Raw genomic sequence first — 19,702 nt, 5'->3', positions numbered from 1 at the left:
CATGGGCTGAAAAGTCCCGGGACTAACAAAGAAAACACGTTTTTGTTTGTTCAAAAGTAGCTTTATTCTTCAACGTAATTTCCATCGAGAACAACGCTATCATACCAACGCCGCTTTAACATTTCAATATCACTTTTGTAAAGGGTTTTATTCCCGTAAAAGATCAATGGTTTCGTTGCTTATGTGGCATGTAGCGCAGTCTTGTTGAAAATAAAAGTTGTCCAGATCAATATCATCCAATTCGGGACATAAAAAATCGTTAATCATCTCTCGATAGCACAATCCATTCATTGTAACTGTTGCTCTAGCTTCATTTTCGAAAAAGTAAGGTCCAGTGACTCCGCTGCACCATAAACCGCACCAAACAGGCACACGTTGAGGATAGAAAGGTTTTTCAACAATAACTCTTGGATTTTCTCGACTTGAGTTCTTGTGCTAACTGGACTTTATAAGCCTTAAGACCCAAATCTTTATGCAAAATACGGTGTAATGACGTTTGTGGAATGCCTAATTCCAAAAAACGACGAGGAATGGACAAACCTGGCTTTTCTTCAACACTTTCGGCTACAACAGCAATATTTTCGGCTGTTCTTGAGCGACATGCACGTGTTTTATTCTTCACATCACTAACTTGTCCCAACAGCTCGAATTTTTTCCCCAATTTCTGAATTGCGGTCCGACAAGGTGCTTCACGATGACTCAAAAATGTTCGAGTTTTACGAACCGTCTTTGCCAAATTTTCACCATTTTTATAGTGAATTTTAATACTTTTAAGCGTGCATCGTTCCATTGTTATTAAATTTTGTTAATGGCGTAGTTTCTACTTGTCAAATATCAAAAAATGACAGCTTCAAAAGTGACACCTACCAAAATAGTCTTTAGAACGATATATCTTTTGACTCACTTTGTGTTATGGGTAACCGATTTTATCAACTTCAGAGCATATTTTGAGTAAATATCCGCCCTTGGCCAGAGAGATATAGAAAAATTCAGCTAATTTGAATTCGCGAACCAAGATGATTTTAGCATCCAATCCAGGAGACCTGTGCAACCCGGGTTAAGAACGTCGGTTCTACATTACCGGAACGACTCGGTCTTATATCCGGCCAAGGACTGTCATCCCGGCAGCGTTTCCCAAACATTTTTGGCGAATGTTTGTTTCAATAACAACAATAAGAACGTATAAGGATGAGGCAGAATAGCTTTTAGTCGTGGTATTTCTTCAGTTTTCTAATTTTTTTTTTTTCTAAAATTTTTAATTTTGCTTTTGCTCAAGTTTGCTCTAATTATTCTTGCTCTATCCTTTTTTTGTATTCTCTCCCTTAAAATTCGTATGTATAATGAATAAATATGTATAATTCCATATAGTGAACTGTCAAACGTTCTTAAGTGTCAAGTAAAGTACTCGCATTCAACTTTGATATTGGTCGTGATAAATACTCATGATTTTTTCACGATATAAAACCATTCGAGGTGAAATTAAATTAATATACCTTATTCTTTGAGGATTGCGACAAATGCTCTATAATATAATACAACATCGAACATCCGAAAGACCCTTATAGATCCATATTGTGCTTTTTTAACACGTTAAGCGCGACGCCGGAGCCTGGGGACTTTTCCCTGTTGCCCGCTGCGATCGCCGTAAATCGACATTATCGTGTGACCGAATGCCTGTCGAATGCAGACAAATATACTTTTAATGAGCTTTATTGAAGCATTCTAAGCAAAAGAGTGGCTGGGATTTACACATGCAACAAAATGAAATTGAAATTGTATCATAACAGTCAGAACAGTATGTCCGAACTTTATGAACATCTCCTTTCTTTTTCTGTAATTTATGAACAATTTTTCCTTCCCGAGGTGTAATTTGTCAATCTACACGTTGTGCCAGTCCGTTTTTACCAATTGTCTGCGAAATTCCGTAACTGAAATTTTTTGTCCGGTTATTTCTTCAAAGAGGAACCGGCAATTGATAGCTGATAATTTTACATTATGGTAAACTTAGAGAGCAACCGCTTTTGCCGGCCTAGAAATATCGACGCCGCGCTCAACGTGTTAACCATATCTTATATTAACAGTGAGGCTCTTTCCCGATGGAAATCGTGGCAGAAAGTCAGTATACTATATATGCGTGAAACGTTGTATTATAGATAATACTTTGCACAGAGTTGGTAGATATTGCAAACTTATTTCCGAAGTCAATGTTGTGTAGCCTAAGTATGATAGTTGTGTGCATTTATTGAAAAGCAGTCAAAATCATCTTTTCTGACGTAGCGATCGCTATGTTAACAAGCAAAACTGCCGCGTCTGGGGATAGGAAAACTCGTACGTGGTCGTTGAGAAGCGAATGGCATTCTCAGAGAATGACAGTTTGGAGCGGTGGGTTGGATTTTCGAGCGGTGGCATCATTGGCCCATTTTTTTTTAACTGTTGCTCGAAATGACATTTCGGTCAAAATTGAGCACTACAGAATCATGATAAAAATTTTGTTTTGTCGCCGGAAATTGAAGTCATGTATTTGGACGATCTTCGGTTTCTCCAGGATGGCACACCGTGCAACACAGCCCATGCCATAATCGATTATTTGCACGCCAAGTTTTGTAATCGTGTCTTGGCGAAGCCAATTGTTTAACTCGGAGCTGCGATTTGACGTCGTTAAACTAGTTTGGGAGTTATCGTGCAAGACCGATGTTATACTATATGAAGAATCTGTAGCGGCTACACTGAAAAGACAAACAATTTTATCGTGTTCGGTGCGACGACAGCGATCGCTAGTCATTCATTCGATTGCAGATTTTTGGGCAATTTTCCAGATATTTTTTCCAAGGATATTTTTGTAGAATTTAGAATAAAAATGAAAAATAAAGAAATCTGAAATTCCGTTAACGGTTCAGCCGAGAGGCTGAATAATGGAGAGGAATGTTTGCTATTTCGAATAAACCAATAATTTTCAAAAGGAAACATCTCTCTGGACCAACGTGCATAATTTCTCCCTATTTAATTTGTTTGTCAATACTAATATCTTGTTACACGATTGCAAATCTCAACAACCATGGAGAAGCCAAATATTGCAATTAGCTATAGCTAAGGAAACGAAGACAAACAAATTATGAAGTTATTGAGAAGCTAAAAACGGTTTCGAAAGAAAGAAATTCAAGTCAAACCAGCCCACATGAAGCAACAATTGCAATCAGTTGAGTTTGCGTTCGTGTTGAACCTGAGCTGGTGGATGTCTGCGTTTGTTGAGCGATATTAGAGCGGCGCAATTACCATAGAATCAAGAAAAAAATTAAAAAAAAAAAAAAATTTTTTTTTTCTCGTTAGTTTTGTGCTGGCCTTTTCGCAAAAGTGCAAAATGCCAAGCCACACCAATACGTATACAATCAGCAGGCTTTCATTAAACATTTGCCGGTCGAAAAAACCACGTTTTAGTTACATGAACTCAATCTACATACAGGCACGAATACGAATTTAGCTGGTGAATTGATTAGCAATCGCCGGTCGAAAAGCTGGCACACAACTACATATCTATCGTTAATCTAAAGAAAAAGTAAACACGTATATATCTATATGTGTGAGTGTGTGTGGCTTTTTACACTCGTTTAGATTGGGTATCTGGCAACATCGCACACATTTACATACGTTGCTGATTAACTGATCTTTTGATTTCCACGTAGTCATTGATGTCGGCATCTCATGCATGTACTTACATACATATGTACATTTATATATACGAATGTGTATATATGTACATAAGTAGGATGTGAGGCTTACCTGAGGTGTTCGTTTCTAATTTTTATGTTTTGCTGTTTGTGATGCAAATAATACGTGTTTTTTTTTTCTTTTTTTTTTTGTGAGGAAAAGTAATAACTTCGATGTGAAGAAAATTGTTTAGTGATAATTATGAGTTAGCTACGGAGTGGATGTCAAAATTCAACACGAATTTTAAGCCACCTCATACTTGCGCTTTATCGCATCAACATTGAATCGGTCAAAAAATTGCATACTTAGAGTTTTCCTAAAAACTCTGACATAAGTTTGAAGGTTTGAAATTTTGAAACGTTTTTAAATTGAATTCTTGTTTTATAATTCAATTTTTTATTTGTTTTTTTTTAATCGAAATTTTTTTAAATTGAAATTTTTACTTTTTATTTTTATTTTTTTAGCTGAACTTTTTTTTTAATTGAAATTTTTTTTATTTGCATTTTTTTTTTGTTATTTTTTTAATACATTTTTTTTTTTATTTTTTTAATTGCATTTTTTTTTTAATGTTTTTAAATGAAATTTGTTTTATATTTTTAAATGAAACTTTTTTTACTTTGTTTATTTGAAATTGTTTTTATTTTTTTTAATAGATTTTTTTTTTAATTGAAAAAAATTTTTTTGAAATCTTTTTTTTAATTGAATTTTTTTTTTATTCTTTTTAATAAAATTTTTTTTAATTTTTTTCATTGAAAGTTTTATTTAATTTTTTAATTGAAATTTTTATTTAATTTTTTAATATTTTTTAATGAAATTTTTTAAAATTTTTTCAATTGAAAATTTTTTTTTATTTAAACATATTTTTATTTTTATTTTTATTTTTTAATTAAAAGTTGAAAGTTTGTTTTATTATTTTAATTGAATTTTTATTTTCTTGTCGTTTAATTGAAATTTTTTTTTAGTTTTTTTGAAGTTGTTCATATATTCACAGGAATGCACTTCCGAATGTATGCTTCATATAGAAGAAAATTCACATCGGGTACAAAAAAATAACAAAAATGAACGCGATGAGCAACTTCAAATTTAAACTTTATTAGCAGGTAGTTCAATAAGTTTTCCGTTTCGATAAGAGAGGGCGTTGCTGGTAGCCTAAATTTGTTTTTTTTTTGTTATGTTCGTACATTCTTCATATACACGTATGTAAAGTTTAATTTCAATCCGCAATTCATTCTTTGTTTGCAAGCCATTTAGTATCAACTTGTCGCAGTATTTTCTACGATGAAAAAAATCAAGTATCGTGCGGTGATTGAATTTTTACTTTTTGAAGATTTTAAAGGAAATTTATGAACGAATGTTGAAAGTGTATAAGGACTTTTCGCAATCAATTAGTACAGTAGAAAAATGGGTTGCTGAACTTAAACGTAGTCGTAAAAGCCTTGAAGTCGATCCACGTCAAGGGCGCCCAAAAACAGCAACACCACCAGAAATCGTAGAAAAAATACGGGATCTCATATTGGAAAACCGTCGAGTGACTGAAAGAGATTTAGTAGAAGCGCTAGGCATCTCATTGGGCAGTTTCGAGTTTCAGAAAGCTGTATGAAAGAAAGAAAAAAATCGCGTCAGAAGAGCATTTTTACAATAGCTAAAATCCATGAATTAAAGTTCAAATTGTTGAAGCATCTTCCATAGTCATCAGATTTGGCCCTTAGCGACTTGTATCTGTTTCCAAATCTAAAAGAATTCACGCGTGGAAAACGTTTTTAATCAAATGATGAGATCATAACACCCTTCTAGATTCTCACTTCAGGGATGGAATTCATCAATTGGAATATCGTTGGAACTGGTGTGCTGATATTCAGGGAGACTATACTGAGTAATTAATTGTGTCACAAACTGTAAAATAGTAAAACATAAATCAATCCATTGTATTATTTATTCGGCTCAATGCCAAATCCAGAAAAACATCCCCACGCCAGTATACCATTCTGCCATACTTAACTGTAGTTTGACCACATAGAGGATCTAACTTTTCTCATTCCGTCTAAATATTTCAAATTAAATTTGGATTCATAATAAAAGTGCAGAGTTTTCCAGGGCTTAACTGACCAACTTATGAGTTGAGGAAAAAATTGAAAACGTTTTAATTGATTTTTTCGTAACATATGTAAGTGGTTTTTTAGCTGCCCCATTACTTGTTCGGCTGCTTACAATTAAGTTTAAGGGTTAAACTATGCTTGGACTTGGCTTTAACTTAGGAGTAATCTTGGATAAGAAGCTGTCTTGGGAGATACAAGTTTCTCTGGAGGTGAATCGCGCATTAAGGATTTTTCAGCAATGCCGCAGAGCCTTTGGTAAAATCTGGGGTCTGAAATCTGCTGTGGTTCTATGGATATACACATCTCTTATCAGATCAATCATCACTTACGCCTCTGTGGTCTGGTGGCAACGAAGCATGGTTAAGTCCACACTCCGGGAACTATACAGGCTAAGCCCTCCGGCGATGCTCTAAATGCTATGCTTGATTTGCTCCTCTTGGATCTTAAGATACAACAAGAAACAATAAAAGCAATGTGTAGACTCCACAAATATGGTTTCTGACACGACGCCGGGACTTCGAGGCACAGAGAAATCTTTAAGTTGCTATCTGAGCAGTATCCACTGTTTTTGGTACCTAAAGACGACCTTATACCCATAGTGATACCCCGTAAGGTACTTAAACGATAGTAATAAGTATCACTTTGCTATGGGGGAAATGGCAACTGTTTTCCAAACGGAAGTTTTTGCCATCCTAAAAGTAGCCGAATTGTTAATCGAGAGAAGATGGAGCGGGAAACAGATTGGAGATTTCAGTGACAGTCAGGCTGCACTGAAGGCCCTGGATAAGGCGAAGCAAACCTCAAAGATTGTTCACGAATGTAAGAAGAAGTTTAATTCGGTCGCAATACAAAACAGGCTTGTACTTATATGGGTTCCAGGACACTCCGGTGTTCAAGGAAACGAAATTGCCGATGAATTGGCCAACCGTAGATCAGCGGTTCCCCCACAAGGGTCAGAGCCAATAATCGGAATCAGTTCCGCAGGAATCATCCGGTCTAGAACGCTGCAGAACTGCGCATTTAAATGCATTTAAAGTACTCACTTGAGCTTCTTCTTCTCCTTAATTGACGTGATGACCGCTTACGTGATTTGAGGCTTTGTTTTGTTGCTCAATTGGCGTAGGATTTTTATGTGACAGGTTCCAAACCCCAACCAAATATCCTGGGTTGTTTCGCCTCTCAAACAGATGTTCGAGGGTACTACCCAGAGGATGCTTGGGCGAGGCCCGGAAGTTGTGAGCTGCTTAGATCATATGCAGAAGAATCGTCCTGGCCACTCTTAAGTAAATGGAAATCACTGACTTTCCGCACTTGCGTGGACTTCAACACATGAAATCATTTTCCACTCACTTCAACTTCATCAAATAAAATCTTACTAAGCATACATAAACTACGCATTATATGCATGATAGTGTACAAATAACGATATTTTCGTCACTTACTACGATTAATGGCGACGAGTCTAATATGTTTTGTCGCGCAATGTTTGGCATTTATGTTTGTTTGTTTCAAACATTTATAAACATTTTTTTTATAATAATTTTGTTTAATTTTATTTGCTAATTTTTTAATGTTATGATATGGTAATAAGTTTATATTAATATTTAGTTCAATATGCTCTGCCCGGCTCTGTATGCCTACCACATGTTGTGATAGTACTGGGTAGTACCCTTTCGCCCGTATGCATTTGCCATTTTTCCTTGCCGGAAATTGTGTGCTGACGCCTTTTGCTTTTTAATGTTTTTCGAAATTTAATTAATTCTTTTGCGTGTAAGTGGCAACTGGGCGGCGTTAAAGTGTGTTGCATAGTATCAGCAAACGCTTACATATACATATGTACATATGCATGTCTTTTAGCGGCCGCAGTTGTCCATACATGTAGAGAGGGATGCCGGTGTTGGTATTATGGCCTCTGGCGACGGTCAAGCATTGTTTGACAAGAACTTTATATGTGTGCGTGTCGGCTGATTGACGCTAATATCTAAAATTTTTGATTTTCATCATTCAAAAGCCGACAACAAGTATGTGTGACACGACGACACCCGACTGCACTAACACACACAAAGCTCAGTCAAGCATGCTGTATCGTCTCCAGAGGCCATTAGAGTTTGTGTGTTCGGGGGGAAACGCGCTTCTCTTCCTTACTGCTAATATCATTGCTTCTTAAATAAAGAAAAAATAAATAAATAACTACATTTTTGAAATAAAATACAATTCTCACAATTTTCTCATTATATATTTGCAGAGTGTGATTGCGGTTGCGTTGATTCCTACTCGTCATCCTCGTACATTGTTGGTTCAGCTTCCGTGACTGATTGCCAAAGCAACAGCAACGAAACTGTTGGAGTTGGTCAGATAAGTAGCACAACTGCATTAGTAGCGACATCTGCTTCAGCGCAAACGGCGATCACCAAATCCGCAACGGTGGCAGCGGTGGCGGCGGCGACAGCGACCAACAGCCTCAAGACGGCACACACAAAAGTTGCTACGTCTGGGGGGCACGCCAATACGCAGCCCCCCAGTAAGCGTTCGAGTAGCGGTGCCGACGGCGATTACCAGCTGGTTCAACATGAAGTTCTCTATTCGCTCTCCGCTGAGTATGAGGTGAGCATACGGCATATACCGCCTGAATATATTCATATTGTAAAATATTTGTTTTTGTTTTATATTTTCTAGGTCTTGGAATTTCTCGGACGCGGCACTTTCGGCCAAGTGGTTAAGTGCTGGAAGCGTGGCACCTCAGAAATTGTGGCTATTAAGATTTTAAAGAATCATCCGTCGTATGCACGTCAAGGACAGATTGAAGTGTCAATTTTGTCGCGGCTCAGTCAGGAAAATGCTGATGAATTCAATTTTGTGCGAGCTTTCGAGTGTTTCCAACACAAAAACCACACATGCTTGGTTTTTGAAATGCTTGAACAGAATCTCTATGATTTTCTCAAGCAGAACAAGTTTTCACCACTACCATTGAAATATATACGGCCGATATTGGAGCAGGTTGGTAACATGATATCAAATTATTTAAATATAGTTGTGAAAACAAACATAAAAAAAGAAAACTAAAGAACGTTAAATTATGCGCTCACTTATAAAATGTAATTTATGTGTATCACACACCTATTCCACAGCAGCCACATCTATTCAATGTAAATTTGATTTTGACCTGACCATTTTTACCAAAGATGTACCACATAATTATTTAAGAAATCTCTACGCTTTATCAGCGCAGAAACGATAGCTTCTAACCACCGTAAACGCTGCTGGAAAAGCAGATTAGATTAGTTTCTTTATGTGGTTTGAACTTCGACTTTAAGGTCTTTTGTGCCCTTAAGTCTTCATAGTACCTCCTACAAGCCCAGTTCTCTTATTAAACTCAGGTTAGAGTTGGGTTGGATTGAGCGTATATGCCTTTCTTCTGGCGGCAGTTGGCCAAGATGTCTCAACCTTCTTCGCGCTATAGCGCTGCATTTCAGGGGAAGTTGCATTGGAGTCTCCCGAGATTGGTCGCAGAAACGGTAAGCGTCCGTAAAAGTTGGAAAAACATATGCTGACTGACTAAGGCATCCTCATAGTTTCTGGTATGACGTTTCGTTGGCACACTTCCTATATCTTCGGATATAATAAAGATAATCGCTTCGAGAACGCAGCAAAATGACTGAAATCAATAGTTGAATTAACTTTTGGACATTACATATACATTTTACGTTTTGCGGATATAGCCATTCTGTCTTATTTATAATCCAAACTTGTTAGCCTAGGACAGACCAGATCGGGAAGTCTCGTCTTTGTGGCTGCGGGTGTTGCATGTTTGTCATATTTGTTCCAATAATTAATGACGGGTAATGCCGTTCTGCCTCTATGTTTCTACACAAAGTTGACAGCGTTTGCCGGTTTGTCCGCGAATGGGTTAAACGGGGCGGTTTGGGGAAGTGCTTCTCAAATCCCCTTAAATGCATCGGCACAATGTGATCAAGGTGTGAAGAAAACTAAAGGTGGCGTCTTACGAAAATCGCTACTTTATTTTTCGCGATTTTGACAACGTCATGAGTTATAGTAATACCAAACAAACGAGAGAAAGAGAAATTAATTGTTTGTAAGTATTAAGTAATTGGCTGGTAAATATTGTAATTTGAAGATTTACATTAAGCAAACTAATGAAAATGAAGTGCCGCATGTTGAATTGTGAAAGCACAAATTAATATAAATCTCAAAATGCCAAAAGGTGGTGGCACTGGACCAACAACAATGTTTTATACGCTTAATCGTCAAAGCAAAGTATTGGCAAAGTAGAAAATGGTCACATAAACACGGCGAAAACACACAGGAAAAAAAACAAATCCGGTGATTTACCGATACCGGAGTCGGCTTAAAAGATTTGCCTTGCGCTGTGGCAAGAAAATGTTTGTGTGTATAATTTCTCGTATTTTGGCAGTTACTATTACTTTCGTTTATTCTTCCTCTTCGCAAACAAGTAGTTTCCCTTCGTTTTGTTCGTTAACCCATTGCCGTGCTTTAACGAGTCTGACGCGTGATGAAAATTTTGGCCCAAACATGGATATGACGAGTCAGGCTCGTGAATAGATCGTCGGGCCAAACGTAAACATCACGATCCTGATTGAATGTTAGTTTCTATCTGTACGCCACCAGAGTGAGTCACGAGTCTCATAATTGCTGTTACATTATCTCGTCCATTAGTCTGATTTGTTTACCACGCGTTGCGCGTAACACTTGGGCCCGAGTTTCGTCGAGCTAAATAGCACGGCAATGGGATGTGAAGACATATCGAATTCGGAAGACGCAATCTTGTATTCTATCATTCTCATTCAATATATAAGTATGTTTGTACGATAATATTATATTACCCAGGCTCCATAATTAGGCCAATGGCTTGGTGCGTGACTATCATGCGGAATTCGGAGAGAGAGAATCTCGGTGAAACACCAAAATGAAGAAACATTTTTGTTCTAATAAATAGCGGTCGCCAATCGGCAGACAATGGCAAACCTCCGAGAGTATTTCTGGCATGAAAAAGCTCTTCTGCCGTTCGGAATCGGCTTAAAACTGTAAGTCGTTCCGTTTGTGGAAGAACATCCATCTTTCAGGCAGCATTCGAAAAAATCGAGTTCTTTTGATTTGATCCATTCATTGAACCAGTTTGCGATACTCTCGAAAGAAGAGCTGACTGCTCTCCAATAAGGGCTGACTGCATTGATCGGAACAGATGGTAATCCGAAGGTGCAATGTTTGGGGAATACGGCGACTGGGGCACGATTTCCGAATTAAATCTCTCTAAATAATTCTGGGCCAATTTAGCCACGTGTGGCCTGGCGTTGTCATGCAGCAAAATCAGTTTTCCATGTCTACCGTCCCATTCCAGCCACTTTTCTTTGAGAACCCGCTTTTCTCGAGAACTGCAGTCGGTAATGATCGCCAATGAGGGTTTCAGATGGTTTAAGGAGTTCATAATAGATGACACTCTTCTGATCCCAACAGATGCACAACATAACCATTGAAGCATGAATATTTTTTTCACTGTCGTTGGACCTGGTTCATCTGGCAGGCTCCAACATTTTCGACGCTTAAGGTTATCGTAATAGATCCATTTTCCATCGCCAGTGATGGTACGATGCAGAAAGCATTTTCTTTTCCGTCGTTCAAGAAACATCTCACACTTCACCAAACGTCTCTCGATATCCCTCTCCTTCAAATGATGTGACCCAGTTACTTGCTTCCTGAACCATTCCCATCGCGTGCAAACGTTTATCGACGATTGATCAGTCAACATCCAACTCTTTAGACATATCATCAAGTGTTCGACATGCGCCTTCATCAAATAATTGTTGTAGTTGAGTATCTTCCACTTTTTTCGGTGCCCCTTCGCGATCTTTATCACTCACGTCGAAATTCCAACTTTGAAAGCTTTGAAACCACTCTTTAGAAGTTGTATTTCATGGAGCGTGATTACCGTAAATATTGATCAATATACGACACGTTTGAGCTACACTTTTCTTTAAAAAGTGATAATGAAGTATAACTTCCCGCAAATGCTGTTTTTCGGCACGATTTTTGACGTCAGATAAAAAAGGATCTTGACGCTTAAAACGAATGTCAACTACGGCGATCGAGACCTCATATAAACACCTTCAAATCACCAGTATATTACTACATATATATACGAGTATATATAATTGTCACGTACACCCTTTTTGGGTGTTTGGTCGAGCTCCTCCTCCTATTTGTGGTGTGGTGGCAGAAATACACTCGGAGGTTTGCCATTGCCTGCCGAGGGGCGACCATTAATTTTTGGTGTTTCACCGAGACTCGAGCCAAAGTTCTCTCTGTGAATTCCGAATGGTAGTCACGCACCAACCCATTCGGGTATAGTATATTACTACAGCGAACACAAAAAATAGTATCGGCAGCGACACTTCCTTTACAAGGGCGGAAGCTTATTCCCATACCCAATATATATATGTATAATAATTAGGACTTGTGAAAGGTTACCTCTTCACCCTTTCGCTTTGCTTGTGCAACGGTAGAGTAGTTATGGGACATAGTGTCGTATCATGCCATAAAATTAATCCGAATACAAAAAACACTTAAATCGAATAGGGAAAGTTTCTAGCGAGCTTCCTAACAACTTTTTTTTATCCAATTCTGTCGAAGCAGAACGTTCCCTGGATCTTTTCTTGAAGGTTTATATAACAACATATCATATCTGACTTCGACTCATAAAATAATTTTTAGAACCAGTATTTATCTGAAAAACATTTTCTCATTACTTACCAACAGAATACCTTATATAAATTCATATATGTATTTGAAGTTTATTTTCTTTATTGATGACGATGATCTTTTAAAACCATACTTCCCCATTTCTCTCAAGGTTTTAACGGCGTTGCTGAAATTGAAGCAACTTGGTTTGATTCATGCGGACTTGAAGCCGGAAAATATTATGTTGGTAGATCCTGTAAGACAACCTTATAGGTGAGCTATCTATAAATTATTTCATTCACTATTTTTGTTTTTAACTATTTTTACCATCTTACTTATATGCACTTTTCGCGCGTATTTAGAGTGAAGGTGATTGATTTTGGGAGCGCATCGCATGTCAGCAAAACGGTTTGCAATACTTACTTGCAATCGCGCTACTATCGTGCACCGGAAATAATTCTAGGTTTGCCATTTTGTGAGGCAATCGACATGTGGTCACTGGGCTGTGTAGTGGCTGAACTGTTCCTGGGTTGGCCCTTATATCCGGGCTCATCTGAGTTCGATCAAATAAGGTGGTTTTTAACTTTTTCTCTTAATTTGAGTTTCTTGAATAACGCAATTGCTTAAATTCTATTTAGGTACATATCACAGACACAGGGTCTGCCCACGGAGCACATGTTGAACAGTGCCTCGAAGACATCGAAATTTTTCTATCGCGACGTCGATTCGACCTATCCCTTTTGGCGTTTGAAGACCACGGAAGAACACGAAGCGGAGACAAACACGAAAAGCAAGGAGGCACGCAAATATATATTTAATTGTTTAGATGACATCGGCCAAGTAAATGTACCTACTGACTTGGAAGGCGGCCAATTGTTGGCCGAAAAGACCGATCGTCGAGAGTTCATTGACCTGCTTAAGCGTATGCTGACTATTGATCAGGAGCGTCGTCTTACACCTGCTGAGGCATTGAACCATTCCTTTGTACGCCTCACCCACCTAGTTGATTATGTTTATTGTAACAATGTAAAAGCGTCAGTACAGATGATGGAAGTATGCCGACGTGGCGATTTCCATACGTAAGTAACCATTACTTTTTATTGTTTCAGAGTTGATTTAAAATATTTTGCAATTTTAATTTCTGTAATTGTATTTGCACAGCGTACAACCAGCCTCTACGTTGGTAACCAATTTTGTACCAAGCACTACTGAGAATATGACGTTTACCATCAACAATCAGCTGACCAGTCAAGTGCAACGTCTAGTGCGTGAGCGTCCACTGGCTTACGAGGGCCTCTACCAAATCTATGGCGGCCGCAATGTTGGACGTCAGTACACCCAAGGGCGTGCTGATGCGTTCCAACATCAGCTGAATATTTTGTGTCCGCCATCTTACCAAACCATGCCCAGTCCCACTAAGCATGTTGTTGTGGGTAGCGCTACAATGCAACCACCACTGCAAGTACGTATACGTGCCATTTTGAATCCTTTTAAAATATAATGAGAATTAAACATTTCAAAGGTTCCTCCACAGCAATATGTGAATGTGCCTGTGCCAGTATCGATGGTGGAACCGGCTTCCGGCCAACGTATGCTACTGACCAATCGTGTGCAAGCAAGCGGTGTGGCCTGGCCACAGACTGGGCGACAGATGGCATTGGTACCATCGTGGCAACAGGCCCCAGCACATTCGTTGATTGTCGATTCAGCACCATTTTTGAATGTTGAGGAGATTTATCCCAAACACCATTTGAATATACCAAGAAATGATCTCAAGAAAGAGTCTCCAGTACAGCATTTAGTGTAAGTTAACGTCTATTACGAGTGGCGGAATATCAAAGCTCACTATTGTAAACATTTTTTTTATATTCTTCGTTTCGTAGGACTAAGAGCAACTCGTATCGTGTGCCGCGTCACGACAAAAAGGAAAATAATCAGCTGTCACCTGTTAAGAAGCGTGTAAAGGAGAGTTCACCTCCGCATCAGCAGCGCTATAATCGCGCTTCGCACGTTTCGCCGCAGTATCATAGTCATCACAATTGCAACTATGGTAGCAGCTACAACAGCAATGCTGGACCTGTTATTACATCGGCTTCTTCAAGTAGTAAGGAAGAAATGACTTTGAGATCAAAAATTTCATATTTTTGTTTTTTGTTTTTACGTTTCTTATTTCCTATTTGCCTTCCTTCGCAGACATTGTTAGCCAGAGTGGCAGTAACAGTGGGGGCCATCACCATCATCATAGTAGTAACTCAGCCAATCAACAACATGTTATTAACAGCAGCAGCAGCAGCAGCGGTGGTGGAGGCTATAACAATAGCAATCATCACATTATCAATAATTGTAGCAGCAACAACAGTGTTGGTGGCAATTATCACCAACAAACTCATCACGCTCCACAACAACAGCCGGCTCAACAAACGGTGCAGCATTCGCATCAGCATCATGGCGCTATTGTAAAGCAGCAAACAATTACTATTCATGACACGCCGTCCCCATCGGCCGTCATAACGATTTCGGATAGTGAGGATGAGGGCAACGAGCCACCTGCTCCAGTACCCGTGGCACCGGTAATGAAGCAACGCGCTCATGCGCAGTCGCAAACCAATCCAGCGTTGTTGCAACACTCTTCATCGTCTTCGTCGTGCCGTGCCAATGGCCATCAACATCAAACACAATCGCAACAACAACAGCCACAACTACAACCGCAGCCGCAGCATGTGCACCATCACCACCATCAGCCCCAGCCACAGCCGCAACCACAGCAGCAGCAACAACAGCCGCAGCACCAGCACCAGCACCAAGCTGCAAACATCTATGGTAATGCATCAACATCCACTTCAACGTCTACTAGTAGCATCACTAATCATTCCAAGGCAAAGTTGTCGCATGAATCACAGTCGCATCCGAATACGTACTCACATTCAAATCTAACCCATAGCGCTGATGTCAGCATCAAATGTTCAAGTAGTTCGAACAGTAGCAATAGCCATAGCCATAGCAGTAGCAATAACAATAATGCCAATAATAATATTAATAGCAATAGTCAAGGCGGTGGCGTACATAATAATAACAACAACAATAGTAATAGTAACAGTAACAGTAATCAATATGCCACCGCCGCCCGAAGTACAGCGTCAAATGCTGTGCAGGGCGGAAGCGGAAGTGGAACTGGATTTGGTGCAGGAGCCGGAGCAGATATTGCCGTTGGCGCGGCTGCGGTCGCCGCATGCTCGGCACAGCAACATGTGCCACACGCACACTCGCTTCCACATTCGCACTCGCATTCGCATCATCATAATTCTCACCATAACCATCAGACGCCGACACAGACACTCATGCAGACGCAATATATTGCTAGCAATCACCATCATCAACAAATACAGCCACAGCCACAGCAGCAGCAACATGCGGCTAGCAATTGCGGCAGCATCTCTAACAATTCCGCCTCCACTTCCGCAACCAACACCAATTCCAATTCTACTTCTACTTCCACCCACCACCATTATAGTAGCAACAATAGCAGCAACAACCATCACCATCATGTTCCTAGCAACAGTTCCTCCATATCCTCAAACACCAACAATTCTTCATCTCATCCATCATCTACCCTATCCACTACCAATCCCTATCCACCCGCAATATCTTCCTCTTCTTCCGCAACCACCAGCATCGCTCATCGTCACAGCAAACACGTTCAGTTAGTAATCCCATGCGTAACCGTAGGTGACAACGAGGCAGAGGAGGGACGTCGTCGTGGCAGTCATGTACATAGTGGTGGTAATAGTCCTAGACAACAACAGCTGCACCACCACCAACAATTACAATCATCATCCTCTTCACACCATCACCATCATCAACAACAACAACAACAGCAGCAGCACCAACAACAGCAGCAACCACCACAACAACAACAACCACCACAACAACAACAACCACACCACCACCACCACCACCACCAACACCACCAGCACCAGCAGCACCAACATCAGCAACAAGTTTCACAGCCACAACCACAACAGCAACAATATCAGCAGCCTACCCAGCAGCAACAGCCGAACATTAAATACGAGCCGGGACAGTCGCAGAAAAAGCGTATATTGGCCATGGCCCAGAATGAGTGTTACAATAATGGTGCCAGCTGCAGCGGCAGCTTAGGCAACCAAACTGCTAGTTTGCCACATTTGCCAACGAAGCAGGAACCAGCCGAATTTTATGAGTATCCGCCGCAGCAGGCCACCACGGTCGTTGTTGACAACAAACGTTCTTCGTGGGCAGCCGCGGCTACACAAGCACCACCAGCACATCACAAGCGTGAGGTCACCTCCACGGCCTCATCTGCATCGGTGTACGTGCAGCATGCGCCATCCTCATCAGCAGCTGCACCTCCATTGGCGCATTCGAAGAGCTCTTCATCGGCAGTTGGCGGTGCGGTGGTAGTAGGTGCAGTTTCAGGAGCTGCTGCAGGGCCACCTTCGTGGGGTGCACCACAAGTATACCATAGACAGCAACAAACTCATACTGCTGTACAAGTGGTCGCACCATCAGCCCAACAGCAATCACAGCCACAACCGCCACATCATCAGCATCAAGCGAATACCCCAATCGGAGGTTCGCCATCCGCTGCTACAGCAGTGATGCTGCAGCCGGATATTTATGCGCAGGGTGACATGTATCGACGCCCAACAGTGTTTGTATCGCAGGCGACTCCCACATATGCATATAATCGTGCTGCAGTAGCACCGCCGCCAGCACATAACAGTTCGAGTCGTCAGGTGAGTTATGCGAAATAGGTTTGAGTTTTGTACTGCCTTTACCTTTAGGCCTTTTTAGCACACAACTTGTTTAGTATTTTTTCTGTAAGTAATTTAGTAAGTAATTAAGTAATTTTTTGCGTAGAATCCGAATCTGGGGTTTAAATTGCTCTGTCACGTCAGGACTTTGAGATATCCTGACCTAAAAGTGCAAAAAACGCTGTTTTTGCCCATTTTTGAGGTTATGTAGCTACGAAGATTTTGCTCTTCATAAAAAAGTAGACGTGATATTTTAAATTATAAGTCTTCCTCTTTTAAATGCCGTTGAGTTTGCTCAAATATCCTAATTTTTCACTGAGATATCGCATTTTGAAGTCTCCATGTTTGTTTTTTGTGCGACTATGTAATCGACCGTCTCATGTTATCTCAATGGATTTTCGAATATCGAAAAATTCACAATAAAACTTGGAAACTTCAAAATGCGATATCTCAGTGAAAAATTAAGATATTTAAGCAAACTCAACGGCATTTGAAATAGACTTATACTTTAAAATACTATGTTTACTACGTTGTTGACCTGTGTTATTGAAATGAATGGTGAATAATTTTTTTTATATGAACTCAGACTATAAATCCTGTGCTGTATGGAAAGGCTAGTCTACAAATTCTCTAAACCGATATTTAACAAAGAAAACACGTTTTGGTTTTTTTTTTTTTTCAAAATTAGCTTTATTCATCAACGTAATTTCCATCAAGAACAACGTAATCGTTCCAGCGCCGCTCTAACATTTCAATACCTTCTCCATAGTCAAATGCTCATGTTATTTAAAGCCAAATCTTTACGATGTCAGCTAACTCACACAACTTCACTTTTCGATTATTCAAAACGATTTTGTGTTTTCTGGTGTTACCGCCTCATTTGGAGGTCCACTGCGTTGTGCATCATCAGTGTCTCTATGACCTCGTTTAAAGTCAGCAAACCATTGTTTTATTGTTGTTGCTGATGAAGCGTGGTCCCCATAACACCTTTCCAGGGGGCCACCTTTCAACACCGCTTGAACGGTATTTTTTCGCCATCAAGAAGCATTGTAAAATTCAAACAAAAAATTATTTTTGATCCATTGTCTTGAAAATAACAAAAGTAGCGTCACTCTTAGCGCAGTAACTCATGAACTAATGAATAGAATATCATGGAATTTTAATAGCTGCCTCTTTAAGGTTAGTACTATTTGAAAAAGAGGTGAATGCAATAAAACTAGTGCCATCTATGTGTTAGGCCCGGGACTTTTCAGCCCATGTGTTATATGAAACTTAAACATAATCAAAAAATTATTTTCTCGCTCAAATATTACTAACTGAATTGCCATATTCCTTTGCTCATAGGTAATACCATCGCATCCACTGCCTGCCCATATACATTTTCCCACACAGTACAGCCAATTTGGTCCTCTCAGCCCAGCACAAGTTGCCGCTAGCAAGCATGCGCATTATGCTCCGACGAACATATGGTACGGTGGAGAGTAAACTGGTTTAAAACACTCGAGTGAGTCCAACGAAACAAATGAATTACTTTGATTATTTTACTATGAAATCGTTTATAGTTTCCATTGTATATTTTATCGTATTTTATCTCTAACAAAACTTTAATGTATAATATTTCGCCTGATGACTTTCATGCAGATCGTTTTTATCTGATTGCACTGGCAGCAACAGCAGATTTATGAAAACAAAATGCAGCAAAAATAATTACAATAATAATAATATTGTCATACGCGATTTGCAGCAACAGTTACAGACGTCGGCACAACAGCTGCAAATACAAAACGAACAGCAAATGGAGCAACAGCAACATAGAGAACATGATTCAAAATTACTTACGGCCGAGCCAGAGACCCAAGCGTTAGCAGAAACTAACACAACAGTAATGGAGAATAATCAAAATTTATGTTTTACACGCTGGTGGGTTATGCTAATGCAACAAACTATTAACTACAACTACAATAACAATTACAACAACATATTGCAGCGAGCAAACGCTGCAACAGCAAGCAATTTACCAACAGCATTTTTAAACGAGCTGCTAGGAAATGTAACAAATATTTTACCTAACGAACAATAACAACCATAAGAGCTGAGCTACTGCGGAATGCTATTAGCTGCATTAACAGTAGTTGTGTTAACAGTGACTGCATTAACAGTAGTTGTGTTAACAGTGACTGCATTAACAGTAGTTGTGTTAGCAGTGACTGCATTAAAAGACAAAATGTTGTGCGCGCTCGCATCGACTGTCAGGAGGTGTAGAAAGTAACTAAGCCTTCGACTTATTCGTATTGTATATATGTAGAATTGAAAACTTATAATCAAATTTTTTGAAGTAATGGAATAGTGAATATTTATATGAATATGGAGTACATACATACGTGATTTCTTTAA

General features: G+C 39.4%; 2 protein-coding genes across 4 annotated transcripts in view; both read left to right on the top strand.

The window, feature by feature from the left end:
* Positions 1–8,174, top strand: part of LOC128861271 (G-box-binding factor-like) — a 139,521-nt gene extending 131,347 nt beyond the window's left edge. Inside the window, exon 5 of the transcript XR_008454357.1 lies at positions 8,047–8,174. The gene's annotated coding sequence lies outside the window, so the exon portion shown is untranslated. The remainder of the gene's footprint in view (positions 1–8,046) is intronic.
* Positions 8,050–19,041, top strand: LOC128861269 (homeodomain-interacting protein kinase 2). 3 transcript variants are annotated; one of them, XM_054099266.1, is made up of 12 exons: positions 8,050–8,405; positions 8,478–8,798; positions 12,688–12,788; positions 12,878–13,087; positions 13,154–13,594; positions 13,677–13,977; positions 14,038–14,318; positions 14,399–14,619; positions 14,709–15,335; positions 16,242–17,290; positions 18,653–18,812; positions 18,950–19,041. In XM_054099266.1, the coding sequence occupies exons 2-11, from the start codon at positions 8,712–8,714 to the stop codon at positions 18,791–18,793; spliced, it is 3,459 nt and encodes a 1,152-aa protein (XP_053955241.1). In that variant the 5' UTR covers positions 8,050–8,405; positions 8,478–8,711; the 3' UTR covers positions 18,794–18,812; positions 18,950–19,041. The 3 variants fall into 3 exon arrangements, with proteins under 3 accessions (XP_053955241.1, XP_053955238.1, XP_053955240.1); XM_054099263.1 differs by having other exon boundaries at positions 14,709–17,290; XM_054099265.1 differs by lacking the exon at positions 8,050–8,405 and having other exon boundaries at positions 8,618–8,798; positions 14,050–14,318; positions 14,709–17,290.
* Positions 19,042–19,702: the final 661 nt, after the last annotated feature.

Source organism: Anastrepha ludens, chromosome 4 (assembly GCF_028408465.1).
Source record: "Anastrepha ludens isolate Willacy chromosome 4, idAnaLude1.1, whole genome shotgun sequence".
Taxonomy (NCBI): Eukaryota; Metazoa; Arthropoda; class Insecta; order Diptera; family Tephritidae; genus Anastrepha; species Anastrepha ludens.
The sequence above is the reverse complement of the archived record's forward strand: the minus strand, read 5'-3'. Positions and strand labels throughout refer to the sequence as shown.

Coding starts and splice junctions, on each gene's coding strand:
- LOC128861269 (XM_054099263.1), top strand. CDS start 8,712: ATGCTTGAACAGAATCTCTATGATTTTCTCAAGCAGAACAAGTTTTCA. Junction 13,088..13,153: donor TCTGAGTTCGATCAAATAAG/GTGGTTTTTAAC, acceptor AATTCTATTTAG/GTACATATCACAGACACAGG. Junction 14,319..14,398: donor TCTCCAGTACAGCATTTAGT/GTAAGTTAACGT, acceptor TTCGTTTCGTAG/GACTAAGAGCAACTCGTATC.